Source organism: Balearica regulorum, chromosome 2 (genome assembly GCF_011004875.1).
Source record: "Balearica regulorum gibbericeps isolate bBalReg1 chromosome 2, bBalReg1.pri, whole genome shotgun sequence".
NCBI classification, from domain to species: domain Eukaryota; kingdom Metazoa; phylum Chordata; class Aves; order Gruiformes; family Gruidae; genus Balearica; species Balearica regulorum.
The window spans coordinates 46,310,246-46,332,302 of record NC_046185.1 but is presented as its reverse complement, the minus strand read 5'-3'; the positions used below and the strand labels follow the sequence as shown (position 1 = coordinate 46,332,302).

Sequence of the window (22,057 nt, the reverse complement as noted above, 5' to 3'; positions counted from 1 at the left end):
AAGGACACCAGAAACTATAGCTATCCTCACAGCACACTTTGTTTCTTCATGAATACTGCATCATGAAGGCAAAGAATTCAGAGTCTGTGCACCATCACCCTGACCCTCTTCTCCTGCAGCTGCTAGTGTGTGAAAGGAATGCTGCTCTCCCTCTTCCCTTCAGCAGAGGGGAACAACCCTGCTACACCTCTTCCAGCATCTCCCTTGCTCTTCTCTCCCTGTTCAGTTAATTCAATAACAGTTAAAAAAAATCCATAGGCACTACTTGCAATACCCTGTACTACCACACAGATTTCAGCTTTTGAAAGAGCCACAGATTTTTTTTTGTTTAAGCAGGCCAAAGCACACACAAATCATCCCAACAACCAAATGCAGACCGCCTTTGTCCTCACGCCTGCTAGGTCCCTTGCTGTGCTTGTACCCTGTATGGCTCAACCTACAGCTGCTCCCCTCCCTCTACCCTCACCCTGACAGCAGCACATCACTCCTAATGGCCCTTTCCGCTGCTGTACCACCTCACCTCACTCTAATCCTCCACCTTCCCTGCTCTTGGGGAAAGAATCTCCCTAGAGACGCTCAGGTAAGGAGAGGCCATCGGGCTATGCACATACAGTACAAGAATACAGCCATGCTTCTACAGGAATATCACTCTCCTGGCTTCCAGCAATTTGCACCTCAGGGATTTCTGGACCCAGAAGTGTGCATTTGTACGTAAAAGCTCTCAAAGCATTTTCCCCCTCCCCATGCTATTGCCTACTTGTTATTCGAACTCATGAAAGCATCCATAATACCCGGCAGCGGGAGTTCAGCTCTTAAGTGTGTACTGAATGAGGAAACACTTCTCCTTGTTTGTTTTGAACCTGCCACTTCCATAGAATATATACTTCATGCTTGGCACTCCTGAAGTTAAGAGCTTTATTCTATCTGGCCTCATGTCTTTTCCAACTGGAGGAATGCTAAAGTTGCTTCTTGTGCAGAGAAGCCGCTTTGAACCTCGTCCAGTTTAATTATATCTATGTTGAGAACTGCGGACGAGGACTACAGTGTTCAAGAAGCAAGAGTCAGAGAAGGCTGCTATGTCAATGTATAAATCCGTGTTTTGTTCTCTATTAATAATGACTAACAGCCGCTTTCCTTTCTTCACTGCTCTTGAGTATTCACAGCTGATGTTTTCACAGAACTATCACAAATCAAGAGTTTGTTCTTGAATTGCAACAATCAGCTCAAACTCAAAGAATTTCTATATGAAACTAGGGTGTTTTTTTTTTCCCCACATGCATCGCTTCAGTTTTCTACACTGATTTTCACTCTTTCAGATCTCAGTCAGTTTTGTAAAGTCCTTTCTGTAATTCTTCATAGTTGTAACTCTTCTGAATAATTTACCCTAAATAACTCAGTATGAGCAGCAAATTTAAATAGCATAATATAGCAAAACACCCTAAATTGCTCATACATCCTTGGCAGTAGGGGAAAAAAAACCAAGGCCAGATTCTTGTGCAGGTTCACGGATGGTCAGAGAGGCCCAGGCCCTGAGAACCTGGCAGCATGCGCGGAACAGGGCAGGCAGAAGCTGAGTAAGAGGGAACATTTAGTCCTGCAGGGCAGTCAGAAGTGGAAGTTGAACTACATATTAAGTCCATAGCTTCTAGCAGAGAAATCCCTGTCCTGTACTCCTGACTTGATCTCATCTCATCAAGTCCTGCAGCACCTGCAAAAGCTGTGATCTGGTCCCCTCTTTAGATTTTCTAGTGTCTTTTAGAAAAGCACACCGATGCCAACACTACTCAGTAATTACACATACCTGAATAAACCTCTTCCTCAGCAATCCAATGCCAGGAGCCTCTAAATTTCCCAAATTCTTGTACATTCCTTGGTACATTTCCTTAAGCTTATTTTTATTTCTCTGAGCTTTCACCAACTCATTTCTGACATCCTCAACCCAATCCTGCAAAGAGAAGGAAACAGATGACTACTGAGAAAAAGTTTACTGACTCTTGCTCTTTGGTAATCTGCTCAGATTGCATTTGGGTTACTGTTATTTACTAACGGTCAATTAATGTGCCTTTTGACAACCAAAAGGCTATGGAAATATTTCGCTTTCATTCTGTCTCTTGATAAAATGTTTCTACTTTATTAAGATAATTATGCTGACTACCATAGTGTCTAGTCCAAACCAAGAAAGCCTCTGTGGGGCTAGGACTGGTACCAAACACAAGACCAGAATCCCTTGGGCAACAGGGTCAGAACATAGACAGGGAAACCCAGCAGAGAGCAGGGAAAGAGTGTAAGAACACAAGTAGTCAGAAATTATAGAGATGGTCACAAATGATAATTCTGTAACAGTTTCAGAATGATTAAGGAAGATTGACCATGGGACAGGGCAGAGCTGAAAAGGGCTAGCGCAAAACAGCCAGCTGGCACCAGGGAAGGAGATCATCACCAGTGAAAGCTGCTGACAGCACCCCGACATCATCACCAGTTGATTCTGGGTTGAACCGCTTCCTGTGGCTGTGGTGTCAAACGAACTGCAGCAGGCTCCACCCACCACTCTTCTTCCTAAACAGAGGGTGAGGAATGAAGCAGAAGGGGGGAGGGAAATAAAAAATATACACTTTACCTTAAAAAGCATTATGGGATTAGAGAGCTGTTCCAGGGAGTGAACAAAATCTTGGACTACTCCTCCTCTGTCCAACTTATTCTTGATCCTTTAAAAGAAAAAAAAGTGCATCACAATGCAACAGGAACTACCATTGCCCCCTAGACTACAGATAAGCAATGATCTAGCTTGTCTGCTACATTCAAGCATCTGGTAAAATAATCTAGGGGTAGGTAGATAGGACTCCCTCAGAATTCTCTCTTGGGCTGCATGACTGTTAATATATTGACTGCCCTTGCCATACAGCTCCCAATTTTTTAATTAAGCGTCCCACTATGAAAATAGGAGCTTGGTGGGGGAGCGGAAAACATACTTGCAACAGAAATGGGCATTAACCAGACTATACATCCTGTCACGACAGTTACTCAAGGGCGATACAGTTTGTGAAGCAAAGAAATTCAGCAAATGTATCAGGGATTTGAAAATAATAGTAAAAAAAAAAAGGTAAAAAGATACCTAAAATTGTATTAGTGCTTGTACAGCACTGTGTGATAAAAGCTGACTTTTGCCTGGGGATGAACTCAGGTTTTATTGCATGGCAAAAGGGGCAAGGGAGGGCTTGCAGAGGAAGGTGCATGCTGCTCGCTGAGTAAGAAGAGAACATAACCAAGAGCCGTCATTCCCCAAGATACCATGCATCCATTTCACCGGCCCTCTCTGAAGTCTGGAAGGAGCATCTATTCTATTTAAACATATCTGCTTTCACTTGGCATTACAAAGATTGTAAATGTCCAAGTAAGCTTCAACTTCATCTCTGATGGGTACTGACTCTTACTGCTGTGAAGTCTACTACAAGAGCCTAATCATGCACCAGATTTCCCTTCTACCTCAGCAGAGCAGGAGAAGAAAGAAGAAACTGTGACTACCACAGAATTACAAGGAGAAAGGGGTTGCCTTTCTGTGGTCTTTTTGTTTTATCTTGGAAAAATTCTAACTTCCTACAGCCTGGGGACTATATATACTCAACACTTCAGAGAGTATTCAGGCCACCAACCTGAGCATGTCTAATACTAAGAGAGCTTATGTATCAGTTTTCCCTGTGCTTTTAAACGAAAACACAGTGTGGATGGGACTGCCCTCTAATGTTTCTCAGGCCCCCTAAAGAGTTTGTTTAGGAAAAATAAATAAATTTCTCCACTCCTGAATCAAAAACATACAAAAGAGCTACTCTTATTGCAAATTCACCTTTCTACAAACTCCTTGTTCTTACAACCAGTTGCAGTATCTTTGAAACAGTAACTTTCACTGCTGATCATGAAAGGGTAGATGATGGCCTGGGGATAGGTATTTGCAATCTCTTCAACAGTATGTTGCACGGCTACTGCTTCATCCTTGTCAAGTAGTGCCATCATCTGGCTAATCCAACCAATGAACTGCCAACAGGGAACCGAAGAAAGCTGCAAAAACACAGATGCTGCTTTCAACTTTGGTCCTCCTTGAAAATATCAAACATAGCAAACAAACAAAACTGCTCTGTGGCCCAAGCCTGACAGATAGAAACACATGGAAAGGAAACAGAGAATGGCAACTAGGTTGCACAAAACATCCCCAATGAAGAAGAGATTTAATTATTATTATTACTACTACTACTACCACCACCACCGCTGCTGCTTAATTGGTTTTCCATTACAAAGATTAGCAGTTTGTTGATCTAGATATACTTTATACTCAAACTTGTGGCTTTTCTGCCTGGATGCAATATAATAATTTTTGGTCACCACATACAAACAACAACAATCTGAAGGGATAGTTCATACATCATTCGGTTGAAGTCTTGATCTGAGTAAAAAAAAGCCAGTAAGGGAACACTGAAACTCCTACCAGAGTTTTGTCCTTCCTTCAACTTTAAAAAGGTTTGGGTTTGCTGACAGATACTAATTTCAGTAAAGCGATATACTTCACGCTCACTTCCTACCAAAAACCAGATCACTTTTGCAAAGAGTACTACAGTGTATTGTCTTGTGATAGCCAGAGGCCAGATTCAGACTCCTTTCCTCCCATCTCATCCCTTCCTACCTCTCTAATAGAGTTTAAGATCAGATTGCCAGTATTTATCTCACAGAAAGACAAAGGAGAGGACAAAAAACTAACTGCCTGGTGAACTCCTTTTCTGGGTGAGATTTGTCAACTGGACAAGCTGTCAGGTTCCGTTTGAACCATCAGAGTTTCACTGTGGCCACACCTTGCGCACCTCAGCCGTTTTGAATACTTTCTCAGTTTCTCAGGATAACTAAGCCGTGTTTCTGTCTCTCTCGAGTTCTTCCTCAGACAGGGCCGAGCGCTCTGTGAGCACCAGCACAATGACATGGGCTTGAAAAGGCGGGCAGGCCAAGGCAGGAACAGGCATGAGTCACAGAGGAGCCCTCAGCTTATCTGTCCTATGGTATCCTGCCCTGGAACAGCAATGGAGGGACAGGTCGTGGAAGGAAGGAAGTGGGAAATACAAAGGAGGAAGAAGCTGTAGAAACCTCTGAAGTGAAGCAGTACAGGGAGAGGTGGGAGTTGTGGACAATGAATCTGGAAAAGCTCTTGGCTTCCTGCATACAGGAAACTCGGCACACAGAAATAAGATACGTTCCTCACCCTAATGCTAACCACCTTTATCAGCCCACCTGGATTGTTCTGAAGGAAGAAAGGACCCCAGAACATAGATTTTTCTCCAGCAGCTCTCAAACTAACATTTGGAATCAGAATAAAGATAAAAAGTTAAACTTTGAAGAAAAATGTTTCTATCCATATGAATTAGACCCAGCAAGTTAGAGAAAAGAGAAGGAACAATGATGGGATAAAATTTATCTGATTTACCTGAAGCAAAACTTACCAGTCTAACCTCTTTATCTATCCAACCTCCACCCCCACCTTTTAAATTCGATTTATAGCAACATTGGCTGCCAGGAAAACGGAAGCAACTAACCTCTCGTGTCACTAGACCCAATGTCTCCGCTGGATATCTTTCAATTATTTGCAGCAGTCTAGGAAATCTCAACCTGGCTTCTCTGGAGTTCAGTTTTAAAGCTTTTATCATTTTCTCCACCACAATAGCTGGGAATAGCTGCAGATCTGCAGTGTTAATTTCTGCCACGAGATATTAAACAAGAATTACCAGAAACACCATCACTTACTTCATGTCTTTGATCATCTGGAACATTCATCTTTACAATTCAGTACTTTTTTTTCCAGTGTATTTTATATTTTTACTTTGTTCTCCTTCCCATCTGTTTGAACTGCAGACATCAGCAACACATGTACTTGGGGACTGTAAGGATTAGCTTTATCAGGAAGCTGCATCGCTGCTGGTATCTTGCCTGCTTTAAATACAGCACTGCTGTGGTCTGGGAAGGAACAAGGGAAGCATCTGCTGTATATGATATATTTCTCACAAGAGAGAGGGAGACTGAGTGAATCACTAGTACCAAAGCTAGCAGTAACAGCAGAGGGGAAAAAAGGGAACATAAATACTATTGAACAGGGTGACAAACTGTTCCATTTAAATTCAAGCCGTGCTGCTCAGGGAGATCTCCTGGGTATCACAAAAGCTCATGTATCACAGATAAATCCACCTCGTGGTTAGGAGAAATCCTGACTAACCAAGCAAACCTTCTTCTTCCCTACGCAGATGCTGGTCACAGAAACCAACCAAAGTCATATAAGCATTGATAACTCCCATCACGTCTACATGTTCCATGGGCTGGGACTGCACCTCCTCTTCAGACTTCCTCGCAGCACTGCTGAAACACTGAAAAGCCTTCTTGTTCAGACCTGCCAATACCTGAAATTCAAACATGAGAGGAAAAAAAAGACATGTTAGCAAGTAGCGTTCAACAATTCTTTCTGAAACTGGAGCTTGGTTGCTAGTCTTGAGTACATAAAACTTAAACTGTATCAGAAGTTTTGAGCAGCTGATACAAAGAAAAATAATTGGGATGTTATTTCTAGCAGTAATTTGCAGAATTTTATTTTCCACAATTTTCAATGGAAAAACATAAACAACATTTTTAACTTAAATTAGTCTTTGGACATGCTATGTGGAATGTTTATAACTGAAAAAAGTTAATGTTACTAGAGCTTTCGCAAAGAGTTAACAGAAAACAATAAAAAAATGCTATTTTTTTTCCTATTAAGACATATCTGCAACATCTGCTTAACAGCTATACTTCGAAATCATATTTAAAAAAGCATGCATCAAACTATTTCAAATCTGATGCCTTTTTCCCTGTTACAAATGTAGTCATATTGATCATACGTTTCTAACACAGCTCATGCAATAAAGGACTTGATAAGATCCTTTACAACTGATTGTTTATAAATCAAGTACATATGTTCTCATATTGCCAACAAGCTTACCAACCTCAGACATTGTAGCTATTGTAGTTATTAAACAATATACAAAATTGCTGCAGAACAAGTTGGAACAACTGAAAAATGCTGTAACTGTAATTAAATAGCTTAAATTTCAGGTAGGTAGAGAGAAGCTAATAGGGTCAGAGTACTGCTTAATACTAAGCTAAAATAAGGCTAAGCTCCTTAATCTTATAGAAATATCTGGTACCCCAGTCTGACTCATCTGACACAGAAGAGCTTTTATGCTCATCTTTTAGATTTCCTTAAGAAGAACGCTCTTAATAATTAGTTATTAAATTAAGCTTAAGCTTTTGCTAAAGTTTCTACACACCTGAAAATTTAAAGTCTGTTTTGCAGGAATCTATCTGCTTTTCTTTAACAACCAAAAAAACACAAATAAAGAACTTTTTTTTTTGCTGTTTTATACTGATATGGTTCATATCTAAAGAAACTTCATGGTGGCTTTAGGAATTAATAGAAATAAGTCAGCAGTGGTACTTCAAATTCTTACCCAGTCAATTGACAGAGAAGTCAGTGCCACAGCATCTGGGACAACTGACAACAACATATACGATTTCAGATGCAGCACAGTCTGTAACTGTATTCTTCAAATGCATATCTTTCCAAAATAGGCAAAGATGACCTTCATATGCTCTGTCTTAAAAACACCTCTTCTCTCTATCACTAAAATTATTTACGTAAAATAAGTGTACCAGTATCATTATCAGTATTATAAAGATTTCTTTATGAAATAAGATAGTCTGACAGCATGAAGAAGCTCAGAAATGCCCAGCTGAAATAAAGGCATTCTTTGAGGATCATGTTCCCAAGCCTTGTCACTCTGCATGCAGGTGCTTTGACTAGGTATTTCCCCTCCACGCAAAATGCAGGAACAAAGAAACACAAGAACACTCTCCTAGTTAAAAAGGCTACAGTGCTGCAGAACTCCAGGAGAGCAAAAACCAGACAAAACAGCAACCACAGGTTTTTGTGGATTTTTGGGGTTTTTTTGTTAGTTTGTTTTGTTTTTTTTTCCTTCCCCTAGCTGGTATTCCTGGACAAATCACTGCTGGGTTTCACATTCTCTGTATGTATCCACATCGATCACTACCTATTGATGTAGTGATTAGAATACTGAAATACCTAAAAGCTTTTCCACTTTCATTTACCTTTTCAGGACTCTCAAGACTTTCTCCTGATAGTACTGATATTTTTCCAGCCTCTTCTTCCTCTATTTGCTCAAGGCATCTTGGATCCTGACTAAGAGCACTGGCCATGATCTGGCATGTAGTACCCAGCAGAAGATTCTGGTTTCGGAAGGCCATTATGTTCTTGCTAAGATAGTCAGATTTGGTATCTTCTGTTGGAATTTAAAAACAAAGTTGGTAATTTGACAACAAAGCAGCTTTGTATAATAAACAATGTGAAGCAAAGAGAAGGCTGTTACCAAGGAGGGAGATGGTTTTTAACACTGAGAGCAGGCGTTCAGGACAACTCTGGTTCCGGCTGCAACTATGCATAAAGCGGCAGTAGGCATAATTCCACCTCACCAGCCAGTCTTCCCTCATTTTGGCTTCTTTGCGTAGGTCTTTCAGAAGCTTCTTGGCAACTGAGAAGCTGTTCTGTATTCAGATTAAGACAGAATTTTCAGATAATATATCTGAAGAGAAAATAAAACCTTTCTGCAACCAAATTAAGGGATAAGATTTAGGTAACACAAGTAAAGCTAAAATAAGATGAAGAGAGGTGCACTGCTTGTCAGGTCTCATTCAAAAACAGATTTGTGCTAATGGAGAAATTTGAAAAGAAAGAGAGAAGAACAGAGGTTTGACAAACTGAGGAAATGAAAATAATCCTATCTGTATGATGAAACAGGCAGTACAAACACATATGGGGAATGTAACTTGGTTTATAATACCATTAAGCAAATCACTTATGTTTGTGTTTTGATGAAAAGTTTCATATAAGTAACGTTAAAGGAAATCTCATTTTGCATTTACTCCTTTAAGAGTGTACAGTCAACACAGTACTAATGTTGTATTTGGTTATTACAGTGCTTAAAATAACTCTTATCACTGAGTAGAGATTTCTGCAGCATTTCAGAAGATGAGGCAGACCTCAACTTAAATATTAGTCGTCTTGTCTCAAGCTTGAAACACCAAAGGCTCATCATCGAAGAAGGCTACGTTTCAGTGATTTTAACAGCCAGAGCCAATCCAAAATTTCTAAGTCACTTCGCTTTAGTTCTTCATGTAAGTGTTAACCTAACAGCATTAATGAAAACTATAATTAAAAAAAAATCATAAAATGTTTCACCATTGCTGATTGAAGTAAATTATATTGATTCAATTTGAATTTGATTTGTTTTCTTATACAGAAGAGATTATTTATAAATGAGAAAGCATAATGTTTGGTTGCAAGCATCCCTTCCATTAAAGACTGAAGCATTTCAGATACCTTATTTATCTGCCCTTCAGAGTGTCAGAAACCATCTGTGGATCAAAGGGGCCTTCAGGCACATTTCCAGTAATGACAAATTATCATTAAGTTTGTAATTAACATTTATCCGTTTGTTTTCTTGTGCTGTGGAACTGACTCTCTTGAGCTTTCAAAATGTCCTGGACAGCAGGGTCAAAAAGTGACAAGGTCTGCCCTGTCCAAGGTGTCCAAGACCAACTAAGAGGCTTTCCAAGCTGTATTTTCTATGTACTTTCTCACTAAACTGGAAGCTAACAGACAGCACAATCACCTGTTTCCTGGCACTTTCTATCATCTTCATTTTCATGATAAATTTGCAGGTTTTAATCATTGAGTAAATGTCTTCACCCTGTTGATCCACTTCCATTTGGTCCCCAGCACCATATTCTTCATCCACCTCCATACTATCATTGGCCTGATCACAGAGAAGTTTCTCCTGCAGTTTGTCAAGAAAGAAGCACCTGCACAATGACAACAGGAGTACAAATCACTACAGTATGCATCTGAGGGAACGAACACTCAACAGCCTTGATCAGCCTGACAGTAAACAAAGCTAAGAAAAAATGGCAAGCTACAGCAGTCACCTTTAAGAAGGGCTAAACATAGTCCTCAGAGTCTGGAAATTCGTAACTGGGGACAGGTTGACCCTAGGAGCATTCTAGGATCTTGAATGGATGAGAAGATGTATTAGAAAATGTCCACAATAGAGTGGGAATTTTTGTAATTTGTTCTTTTAAAATCATAGCTACAACCTCTAAGTTCACCAAGCCATAACTTGCATTCCAACCTGACAGAAGTGCAAAGAAACAGAAGTCTTATTTATATAGTGTAAGGGCTAGCCTGTATTTTATGTCAACCTGCAATTCAAATGTATATCACACCAGCACATGTACGCATTGAAATCTGTGTTGCAGAAAAGACCGGAGACCATACTCAACTTTTGAAAAGGAATTGCCATGAATTAATGTTAAATCCCCTTTTCATTCTACAACTAGTCCTATCTAATTTAATAGCATCTCTCATTATGTACTGTTATTCAATGCAGAGGATAGCACTGCAGCCTGGAGTGGGGCTTGGCACATACTTTGTCACTAATTGAATACAAAATAAAGGTTTTCTAAAAGCACATAAAAGTGTTTAAGACACTGACAACCCTTCAAGTCGTAAATGCTTTGAGACTTTATAAAGGAGTAAGCCATACTGTGTAAACCATAATATTTAACTGCAATAAGCTCTTCTGTAGCCATGCTTTCCTGACACCAAGAGATAATAAAATAAATTACAGAGTACAGTGGGTATTAGCAGAGCTGTTGAAGAAGTTGTCCCCCAGGAAAGAAGGAATCTAGATTTGCACTGGAACAATGGACTGGGATGAAGATAGATACCATGGCAAGGATAGAAAACTTTCAAATTTGAAAAAGCATTCCAGCTTCTTCAGAGCTAATCCTAAGGAGTCTCTGGAGAACCTTTGTTTTTTATAGCAACAGTCGCACAGCAGAAGTCTCTAATTACAGCACTGGTCATTAGCTTTCCTATAAACACATGAAGCACTGATAGTGACAGGGCTGGGCTTACTTTGAACACTCCCTGACTTCCGAACCGTGTACGAAGGAGGTAAGTATTTTTATTCGTAACAGACTGGCCTTTTGGGTGGTGTTTCATTGAGCTAACTGCAGCTAATCTACTCATTTACGAGTGGATGGGTTTAAGGGCTGCTGCAGCGGGCTAGCTTGCACAGTGCACGTAGTCACTAATGCAAGAAAATGCCTGAACCAACTGTTGTGTTTCCCTATCGAAATACGGTTTATTCCCTGGCTATTTCTCAATCTCCTTTCGCTTCTCACCACAAGTTAGTCACACAAAAACCAGTTATATTGATAAAGCTATTACAACGGTTAAAAAAAAAAGTCATACACTGGATCAACAACCCCCCCATATGAAAACAAAGCAGCATTAGAAAAAGCACCTCTCAGAACTCAACAGGCAGCCAGAACTAAAGCTAACCCAAGAATGTAATTTTACCGATTTGTAATGATATCATCCCAGATGTTCATAGGATCCATTTTAGCATCTGGATATCTGCTTGTCCAAATTCTGAGAAGTCTCTTAAGGGAAGCCTGTGAAGCTAAGTTACCTAGAAATCAATTAAGAATACTTTAAATGCTTCTAAATTCAAACAGAGTGAAAAAGGCCTGAACCAAACATAGTCTAACATTCAAACCAGAAAACTGCAATAAAAAAACCCCACTTGAATGTCTGGACTTCCGTTAAATACACTACTTGGTGATCACATTGCTTTTGTTTATTGCTGGAGCACAAGAGATTCAATGAAGACATCTGTGTCAACTGTCACTGGGAATCACCACTGAGTAGGTACCTTTCCATACAAGAATATGCTGCAATACAGCTGAACTGTCAACTAAATTTAATATTTAACTTGGATTATGCACATAAATTTGAATTTCATGCCTACCTCAGTAGCTATAAATTATATACCACATCCATCTTTTATGTCTGCTAAGAACTACTTTCTACCAAAAGTGAGCCCAACAAAAATCTCAGTTTAAAAGTATTGCTTACACTTTTAAAAGAGATACTTAACACTTACCACAATAGCTAGGCTAATAAAGCTTTGCAATAGAACACAGAATTATCTTTGAGCCTATCTTATACAACCGCAGTAGTTCTTACTGTCTTCTTGACAGTAAGAAGTAATTCCAGACCCATGCTCCTTTGAACAGGATTTCAGTTCTCAAAGTGTGGAAACAGAAATTCAAAGTTCAGGAAAGCACGATTATTTAACACGATGAAAGGAAAATCACTTAAGAAAAAAAATCTTTACTTCTCTTGGTCATAAAATTGATGAAATCCTGTATTTCTGTCAAAGCTTGTACTGACTGCAGTTTGGTCATTCGACTTTGATATAACAAAGTATCAATACTGGAATAGCTCTGAAAAGAAAGGGAGAGAATGGAAGATTTCATATACAGGATTTACAACATGGTTCTATTCAATGCTCTACAAACTATTTATCTGATGTTGCTATATATTATGCTCTGTAACCCGATCTTTTGCAAGTAATTTAATAGCCTGTAATCCGAGAGCAACTCTGCTTTGGACAAGCATAGAGGTATATTCTAGCTACAATTCCTATCCTAGGTTTTAGGATAGTCCTACAGTCTAATCAAAACTTGGTAACAGATGGAACTTGTAACCTCTCAATGTAATACTCTCTTTTCAAGTTTCTGGGGACAGGAGGCTTCTGAAAAGCTGAATGCAATAAAACTGCTATTAATCTGAACAAAGAATTACTCTGAAAAATATCTAATAGATGAAATCAGCAAAATAAAACAAATTAAAATGGGAGTACGTACTCCACCAGCTGGCCTGCCTCTCATCATTGCAAGCAGTGAATTCAAAGGATGTTTTGTCATGTGACTGGAAAGCACCTAGACTTCATTGTATTTGGGCAAGTGTTTCTCTCAAGAGTAACTGCTCTCTCGCAGCAGTAACAGTTTTGTTGTTCCATGAGTTTATATAGAAAAATCTTATCAGAGATAGCAGAGATTGTTACCTGCATGAAGATCTGCATGCCATTGCTAATGTAATACTTGGCTCTGTCAAAATCATCTTGCAGGATGTAAAGGAGACTAAGCTCTTGGCTGTAATGCATTTCTATAACGGCTTTCTTCTGTTCTGTCTTCATTGCTTCATCAATGAAAGTTAGCAAAGACTGGTCATTTTCCCCGCTGAGCAGTAACTTCAACTTACTGCGTATTATATAGGGCAGATATGTCTCCTACAAGGTGAAAATACAGTCTTTATTTCTAGGAATGGAATATTAGATGATCAATTTTTTGTTATCAGCGGCAAATCAAATAAATATAGAAATACTCTGAGTGGTTTTCTTAAATGTTTTCCCTTTAGACAAATTCCAATTTGCTAATAAATCACAGCAGCCTTTTCTGATAGCCTCAAGAGGTTGCCAGCAAATTCTACCACTTTCAACACCAGGGGGTTGGTAACTCTTACAACATGAAAGAAATAAAAGCGATAAAAGCAACAAAAACACTGCAAGAAGATGATGATGATGATAAAGCTGGTCCTATATGATCAGCCATAGACTCAAGGTAAAAATCAAACATTGTAAAAACAGCGGAAGTAATCGCTTCAATTATTTCATATACCAGACTCTGCTAATTTCCATAATAAAAGTAACCCAAATAACGCAATTGATTTCCACCTACAATCACATCACTGTAGGACATCCCTACAGAGATAAAAACAGTGCAGTATCAACAAAGTGATTTCTAAAAACCTGAAAAAATGGATCATTCCACGTTTTGCTTAGGTCTGGAGGTTTTCCACTATCGATATTAACAGTAGCACAATACTCGAGAGACTTCCACTCTGTGAGGTGGCCGTAGCACTCCAGAGATGCAAGTTCCCAGAAGTCCTTCTCCGCCTCTGTTGGCTCTCCATCTTGCCAGTCGTCTTTAGAGAGTGCCTAGGGAATGAATTTGAAGAGGTGGAAGGTTCTCAGCTGGAATCTGACACTAGTTTCAATTCTAAGTCACCAGGAACTTTGTAATAATTTATTGTCTCACAAAAATATCTATCCATTTACCAGAATCTAACAGCAACATTAAATGCAGAAAATTCAAGCTTGTCAGTATTTATATTTAAATTCATTTCAGGTAGCCATCTTTAGTAAACCTGCATCTTTAAAGAGCAAAGACTTTAAAAGAAGGTTGAAGAGATCCTTCTTCCTTTTTACCCACTATAACCCAGATTTTCTTTGCCACGAACACATGCAGTTTGCTCTCTTGGGGTGGTAGTGTGCCCCTGGTGTTTTAATTGTCTACCTAGGTGACTGCACACACAAAGCTTTGTAACAAACAGTCAAAAGTATCACGCTTACTGCTCTGTTGTGACTGCTCATCTGTTCCCATGTCTTTACAGACTGAACCATCAAACAAAACACAAGGACACTTTAAACAATACGCTGCTTCTCAAAATGTTTCATTTTGGCTTATTGGTTGTAAGTCACCAGAGATTTATGAAACAAAAAAATCTTGTCATTTTACCTCATCATAATATTTAGCTGCTTCAGCATAATCACTCCTTGCTTCTGCCAACAACGCTTTCTGTGTGATTTCCTTAGTCCCAATCTTACCACTGAAAATGCCACGAAGGACATCATAATCCCCAAGAGATCGGTAGAGCCTTGTAAAATTGAAAAGGGAAACCTTTTAAGTAGTTGAACCGAGGTTTATCAATGCAAACATAAATTACTTAAAAAAAATAGTAATTCAATAAGCAGTAATACTATTGGCTTGTAATAGTAAAATTTTTTTTAATATTTTTAATATACAATTATAAATATGTATTTAACTAGATAAACTTCACCTTGTAGGGTAATACCTGAACTGTGGAAACTCCTGCAGCTGAAAAGCTATGAACAAGATGTTTTTCAGCAGTCTGATAGCATCATCAGGATGCACAGCTGTTAAGTCTAACTGCTCTAACTGAAAGATAGTAATTAACTGACAAGTAATTAAAAGCGTATCTAATTCTAAAAGAGGAAAAGACTAAAAAAGAAATCCCGTAAGCCATAAAGGCAGAGTTCTTCACAAGGCAAATCTAAATGGGAGTAAATTGTCTCAAACAAGAATTTACTTAGCAAGTTCAATCCATCTGATCACATCTGGGGGAAGCTCTGTCCTCCCACGCATCCGCTTGGATGGGGGCTCCTCCGCAGGGGACAGAGCCATCAGGGCGTGCTCCAGAAGAAGGATGCCCACTGGCTGCTGTAAACTTGCAAGGCAGCTCGTGCTCACATTAGCTGAATCCAATTCTAGTAGCTCTCTGTGCCGGTAACTCATTTCCTATAAAATAACAAAACAAGAGGTGTCTACTTGGTCTAAAACTATACTGATAGTTACCTTTTACAGATCACCTATTTGGTACCCCTTTTTCTTACAGTGCAAGCTTTGGAAACAAGCTGTTACATCTCCAGAAGTTCCCAACTCTGGGATACCTGGAATTTTTTCCTTCTGTGCTGTTGCTCTCCGGACAGAGAGCAGTAGAGAGCAATCCCTCTACTTTGTCTGTCTCCAGGGCACAGGACAACTCTCTCAACAGAAACACACGGGAAGTGGGGGAGAGGTACATGGACACATCCACAGCCTCAATCTTTCCTGCTGTTTGTCAGCAGCATGGTGCCTGCTACACAACAGCTGCATTTCACTTAGCCTATTGAGTGCTGCATTCCTGCCATAAGCCAAAGGCACAGTTAACCACGATGCCTTCTCTGAGCTGGAGCCTTTCTATCCACACATGTACCCAGTTTTAGCATACCACAGCTTCCTGTTAAGACTCATCTAGTCCTGTACTCATCTAGTCCTGCACTCATCTAGTCCTGCCTGATTTAAAGACACGATAATATTTCTAGCAGGTCTTTATCCTATTTAACATCAAGCCAACTACAGAATAACCTCTTTTTCAGGGATAAACATTCTTGTTTACCTGAAGGTTTTTTAAATATGTAAATGATTATCCCAAATATAGGTAAGTACATGAAGAAAGTAGCAGACTTTCTTCAAGTTTATTCAAGTCAGGTTTGTCTTTTTTTCTATCTATAGATGAAAACAGCTCTTTTTATCGCCAAGTTACTCTCCTGATAGGACTTGAATCTGTAGAAGACTAAAAAGTCAAACAACCAGAAAGAAATGGCAGTGAGGTAGGAAGCCTTTCTGAAACAATCACAGAATGGTTTGGGTTGGAAGGGACCTCAAAGATCATCTAGTTCCAACACCCCTGCCATGGGCAGGGACACCCTCCACTAGACCAGGCTGCCCAAAGCCCCATCCAACCTGGCCTTGAACACTTCCAGGGATGGGGCCTCCACAGCTTCTCTGGGCAACCTGTTCCAGTGCCTCACCACTCTAACAGTAAGGATTTTCTTCCTAATACCTAATCTAAATCTACGCTCTTTCAGTTTAAAGCCATTACCCCTTGTCCTATCACTACATTCCCTGATACACAGTCCCTCTCCAGATTTCCTGTAGGTCCCTTTAGGTACTGGAAGGCTGCAATTAGGTGTCCCTGGAGCCTTCTCTTCTCCAGGCTGAACAACCCCAACTCTCTCAGCCTGTCCTCATAGGAGAGGTGCTCCAGCCTGTTGATCATATATATATTGGTTTTGATCATTTAAAAACTAATATTTATTATACTGTTGGCATATAGGAAACAGAAACTGTATTTCCAAATGGGCAAGCCATTAGGACAGCTTCTGTGAGCCAAATGACAGCCTTGGCACGGTGTGCTCTCACCCTCACTCTCCCAGCTCTCTCTCCTGATCAATACGAACTCTGTTCCCTGCTGGGGAGAAGACTTCCTCTCACTGTTATGCAGGATGCTCAAATACACAGGCTGAGGCATGCCTTTGTCCTGCTGTTCTTTTGTTATTGAACAGGCAAGGCAATGAGATGCTCTTATCCCTCTTACAAAGTCCATATTTTTGACTAATTTGAACTTATCTATTTTCTGAGTCTTCATTTTACGTCTATTCAGAAAAAAAAGTAGCCTAACACAATAGTGTTATTAAGAGAGTCTAACAGACAGCAGAATTCAACACAAATAGTATCAAGACAGAGAATCAACAAATGCAATGTCAAGAGGGAATATTAACAGATAGCTATTGTGAGATGCTGGCTTGAAAAATACCAAGACAGCCCAGAAAAATCCCCATAGCATTTGACCTTTTACGCAGCTGCACAGAAAAAAGTAAACAAGAAATTGCGTTTTTTCAGATGTGTAAATACAAGTACTAAGAAGCAAAGTTTGTCACTGTTTAAAAAACTTGTCCAAACTAGACATTTCTCCTGTATTACGAATGACATCTACTGTCACAGAATATTTAAATTTTCATAACAGAAAGAAGAAACCATTACCTGCCACTCAAAAAAAGATTGAGAGCTACAAATCAGATGCAACATTAAGATCAACACAGTTGACAAGAAACATTAAATACAGTGACAATGAGTATGAGACAGATGCTTGGACTAGTTTGGGGTTTTTTTAATCTCTCTGAAAATTGGGGTAAAAGATGAAGTTTGCAATCTATTCCAGATCAGTATATTCTCATAGCAGAAAGGTCTGTGTTTCCTTTCCCTTGAAACAGCAGTGGTGTACCTACTCACCCTTTGGTGGCAGGGAGTCCTTCCCTCATTACTGGAAGTCCCCAGACAACTACTTCAGGGGACTAATTTGAAAAAGTAAATAAAGAGTTGCTAACAACAAACAGTCTGACAGCTACTGATATCCTCAAGACATCAAAGTACTCCTCAGTAAGCACTTCCCAGAAACAGGAAGATAAGCACAACACCCACGTAACCCTTTCAACTGTTCCTGTGGCTTTCATTTAAAATCAAGTCTCTTCTTATTACTGATGCAATTAAAGCATTAAAAGGTGACTCAAACTCTACAGATTAGAAATTGCAGAAATCTTGAAAAATCAGTTCAGAGGCATGAATTACCTTCTTCACCTTAAGAGTCACTTGAAACATCCATTTGGTTAACAATTCTCTTTCCATCTCTGTCTAAATTTCAGTAACAGTACTTAATCTTCACTACCACATTCAAAGACGTTATATTCAGTTATTTTCATGCCATATAGAAGGATTTACCTGGATGCATGCAATGAATGGCGGGAAGTAAGACACACTCATACTCAGGAAATTATTAAAGTTGCTCAGCAGCTTCTGGATGATTGTTTTTTTCTCAGAAGGAGTTTTAGATTTTTCTACCTCATGAAAAATTCCACCAAACAAACTGCTGAAAAGCTGCTTGGCAAACGTTGGATCTTTCTGTAAATTACAACAAAAGCAATAAGGCCACTGAATTTTGCTGTGACACAATAAACCAATAAATAAAATTAAGAGATATGACCCATTCTGTACCTAATCCCTATGTGGACATTCTTTGGGAGTGGAATAATTACTCTGGGAATTACATCTATGCTGGTAATAGGTGTACTACGCATTCAAACCCCATCTTAATTCTTCTTCACAAGGAACCTCCAAGGCAATGTAGGTTTCAGGCCAGAGTATTGGTGGAGAGGATGGAATTTACAGTTTTCACATATTTACAATTCCCACTACAGGAACCAGACACCCAATATTATCTTACGGACACCACTGCCAGTGAGGAGGGTTTCAGAAAAAAACAGAAGACATCAATGTGTGAGGAGACCCGGACCTAACACTGAGGGAGCCAACACAGAGAGACAGACTGTCTGTACAGACAGACAGTTCCACCTCAGATTTAAAGGCATTTTTTCAACCCAGAAACACATTTATATGTGTAACATAATCCTATGCATCCTGGTCTATCACAGGACTGGAGTTTGGTCTAACTTTTTATCTGAATAGCATTAGATTACTCATGATTGTGCTATTTCCTCCCTTTACAGAGAGATAAGGGACCATCAAAAGAAATTAAATACAAAGGTAATCAGGAACAATGTGAGTTCCCAAACACTGTAAAATGGGATAGGTTCAGCCTACAGTTTCTACCCCTCTCAGGTAGGAAAAGGAACATTGGATCAGCTTTACTGAGTTGTCCGAGTCCAGTCTTAGACACGGTAACTTCATCTGCATGTTTACAACTCCACCATAGCCATATAAAAGAATAAGAGTGGCTGTTTTGTTGCTGTACAGTGATATGTCCTTTGCAATAATGTCTGTAAAGACCACCACCATCTGTTTCTCAAGCAGAGAAACCCAGAGCAATGGACAACAGTTGATGTTTCTAGTCCTCAGTGTTCAACTCAATTGCTCAGGTGAGGCAAGCTACAAGGCATCTTCTCTCATCACTGCACCAGCCAAGGGGTAGGAGAAACACTCCCTCAAAACAGGCTCTTTAAAGGCATGTCACAGTGGCTGACTACAAAAACACAAATAAATTTTGAAAGCAGTTGCCCCACTACACATCATTTTGCCTACAAGAACAGAAAACCTCAGAAACGACCTTTGGAAAGCAGACAGACCTGGGCAAGGCCCTGCAGAGGGGCAATGAGACTGCAGTATTCAATCTGGATGTCAGGAAGGTCTCCTACTCTGTAACTTCTGTACAAAGTAACCTGGGCATCATGCTTCATCTTCAGCTCAGATTTCATCTCCTGAAATGCATTGCTCATGTTAAAAAAAACCATAATCATATTACTTAGAAAGAGCTGTAGCTAGATAAGACAAAATAAGCGAGAGCATTCCTGGTGTGTTTTATAAATTTTTGCCATGCCTACTAAACAAACACATTTTCTATAAAGCTGTAATATGGTTAAACCCAAAATTATCTTAGTAAATTAAAAGCTCCAAAGTCTTGTTCATAGACCTACTTCAGCCATTAACTTTTAATATTAATGCTTCGTAGCTCCTGCTTTCATACAGGTAGTCTTTAAGTCACTTTTAAAGAGAATGATTATGACTGACAGGTAGTGAGCTGCTATGGTTTAATAAGTTGCTGCCAGCTGAGCCACAGTGGTCCATTATACAATGGTTTGCAGCCTGACCCAGGTGCAAAGTAAAATGAGGTTACTAAAGCTAGAGTGGTTTTTTTTTTTTTTCACACAGTGGGATAGGGAGGGGAAGGAAGAAGGATGAACCTGATAGAACTGATTCCTAGTAAAACTTAAACCAAACCATAATAAAACTGTTGTAAACGGCCATTGTTAAATAGCCGCCCTTCCTTTTGCTGAGGTTTAAGGAATACATTTGAATTGAACAAGACTTACTACCACATATAGACAAAACCTATCTCTTCCTCTGCCTTTCTTCCTTTTCATAGCACTGATACACTATGAGGAAATCAGCAGTAAGTTCAGAGGCTGGGATTTTAATTACTGCCATTACCAGTTAAACCAGCAGACAATGGGTGGATATATAGATTGGTAGAATGGAAGAGGGAAACAGAAGAAAGCTTGAAGATTTTTTCTCTTCTTTTAAACCCTTTATAATTTTGCTGTTTGAGCCCATTTTTCTTCAACTTGATGATTTTCAAAAAAACTTTCAAGAGGAATATATGGGGAGAAATTAGGACTTTGCTAAAACTATTTCCAAATACTTTCTTGCTCAGGACCTACTTTTTCCTGTTTTGCCCCAGTAGGTATGGTATTAACACAAGCTGCCAAGTTCTGTGTGTGTTTATGTACAACAAATCTCTTGAGAAGTTTAGGGGTCCTGACACCATTCATAGCCTCCTCTGGTCTTTTATTGTGGAATACCACAGGGGGTTTTGCTGGTTGTATTTTGGACTGTCATACAGAATGCATTTACAGGTTCTCTCTTGCAGGGTGGGAGGAAATGGTAGCTTTAGTCTGCAAATAAATATAAATTAGCTGAAATAGGTGTTTGTGTGGTTCTTACAGACGTAAGTTCTGTTTACACAGTTGTCTGCAGCTGCAAATAACTCTAAAAGTGAATTGCTCTCAATCCTGTGTTCCTCTACTCTTGGTCTAACTGCTATCATTTTTGAACAATAATGTGTTATTTTTAGTAACATGAACCTCTGAAAAACTGTTACAGAGCTTAAAAATACTTAAACTTATTGTAAGTACATAACACAACCAGGAAACCCCCACAGTACTAAGTTTCTGGCCTTGATAAACACTCAGCAAATGATTATTACTGACATTCCTTCAGGTTAACAGTACGCAACAGTTCTGGTTCGTCCATTGGCTGTATTACATTTTTGAATTGACCTTCAGACACTGGATAAGGTTCTCCAAATATTTCTGCACAGTACTGTAGCAACTAGTAGCAACTAGTATCTTACACCTACCCTTTCTTCACAAAGTCACTTCTAGAGATGAAGTACAAGACTGCAAATGGCATTGGAACTTAAGGTTTTAAGCTTATTTGGATTGACAAACCTTTTCTCTTTTCCATTCAGCCACACCTTTTCTAGCATAAATTAGACTGAGTTTCTCTTGGTCCTTCAAGAAACGCCTCCGCAGTCTTAGAATTTCTGCTCGTTCTTCTATACCTAGGGAACACATGGTCACGACTACAGCTTTTTCTTTCTCAAGCAAACCTCAGATTTCAGGCAAGAGCATCACATAATAACAAACATCATCTTTGTATTTACTAGCTTACCAGCTCGTCTCCTAAGTTTCATATCCACTAACTCAATGCAAGGCCTTTCAATAAGATAGCAAATTAAAACAAATTAAGTTGTTCTTAGGAGAAGAGGTAATAAGCTTTTATATAAAAACTTTAAGCATATGGATGAGGAATAAAGGTCAAACTATTGTACTGGGAAAGGCACTAAAATTCATGAACAAATTTGCCCATGTGACAGATTTATTTTAAACTCTCACAGGCAAGTATGGCATTTGCACTATATTCCATGAAGTATAAGGCTCCCTACATAAAATAGCTGCTAAATATATTCAAAGATTGGGCAATAATAATATAGTACTATTTTTTTTACGTTACTATTACAGAACTGTCACTGGATCAACTCCTGCTCAGGACAGTCATGGAGAAAAGCCACTTCACAGCCTATTCACTTTAGTCTATT

At 39.3% G+C, this 22,057-nt stretch overlaps 1 protein-coding gene across 1 annotated transcript in view; it reads right to left on the bottom strand.

Annotated features, from left to right (window-relative positions):
- The window catches only part of PRKDC (protein kinase, DNA-activated, catalytic subunit), a 91,664-nt gene that overhangs the window by 16,319 nt on the left and 53,288 nt on the right, over positions 1-22,057 (bottom strand). Inside the window, exons 60-76 of the mRNA XM_075744148.1 lie at positions 21,408-21,520; positions 19,527-19,658; positions 18,166-18,345; positions 15,155-15,363; positions 14,563-14,701; positions 13,794-13,982; positions 13,050-13,274; positions 12,318-12,426; positions 11,498-11,609; positions 9,747-9,936; positions 8,445-8,619; positions 8,167-8,357; positions 6,245-6,425; positions 5,571-5,731; positions 3,842-4,053; positions 2,618-2,705; positions 1,802-1,945 (exon numbers count right to left, since the gene is read on the bottom strand). Coding sequence (XP_075600263.1) covers positions 1,802-1,945; positions 2,618-2,705; positions 3,842-4,053; positions 5,571-5,731; positions 6,245-6,425; positions 8,167-8,357; positions 8,445-8,619; positions 9,747-9,936; positions 11,498-11,609; positions 12,318-12,426; positions 13,050-13,274; positions 13,794-13,982; positions 14,563-14,701; positions 15,155-15,363; positions 18,166-18,345; positions 19,527-19,658; positions 21,408-21,520 — 2,750 coding nt within the window. The remainder of the gene's footprint in view (positions 1-1,801; positions 1,946-2,617; positions 2,706-3,841; positions 4,054-5,570; positions 5,732-6,244; positions 6,426-8,166; positions 8,358-8,444; positions 8,620-9,746; positions 9,937-11,497; positions 11,610-12,317; positions 12,427-13,049; positions 13,275-13,793; positions 13,983-14,562; positions 14,702-15,154; positions 15,364-18,165; positions 18,346-19,526; positions 19,659-21,407; positions 21,521-22,057) is intronic.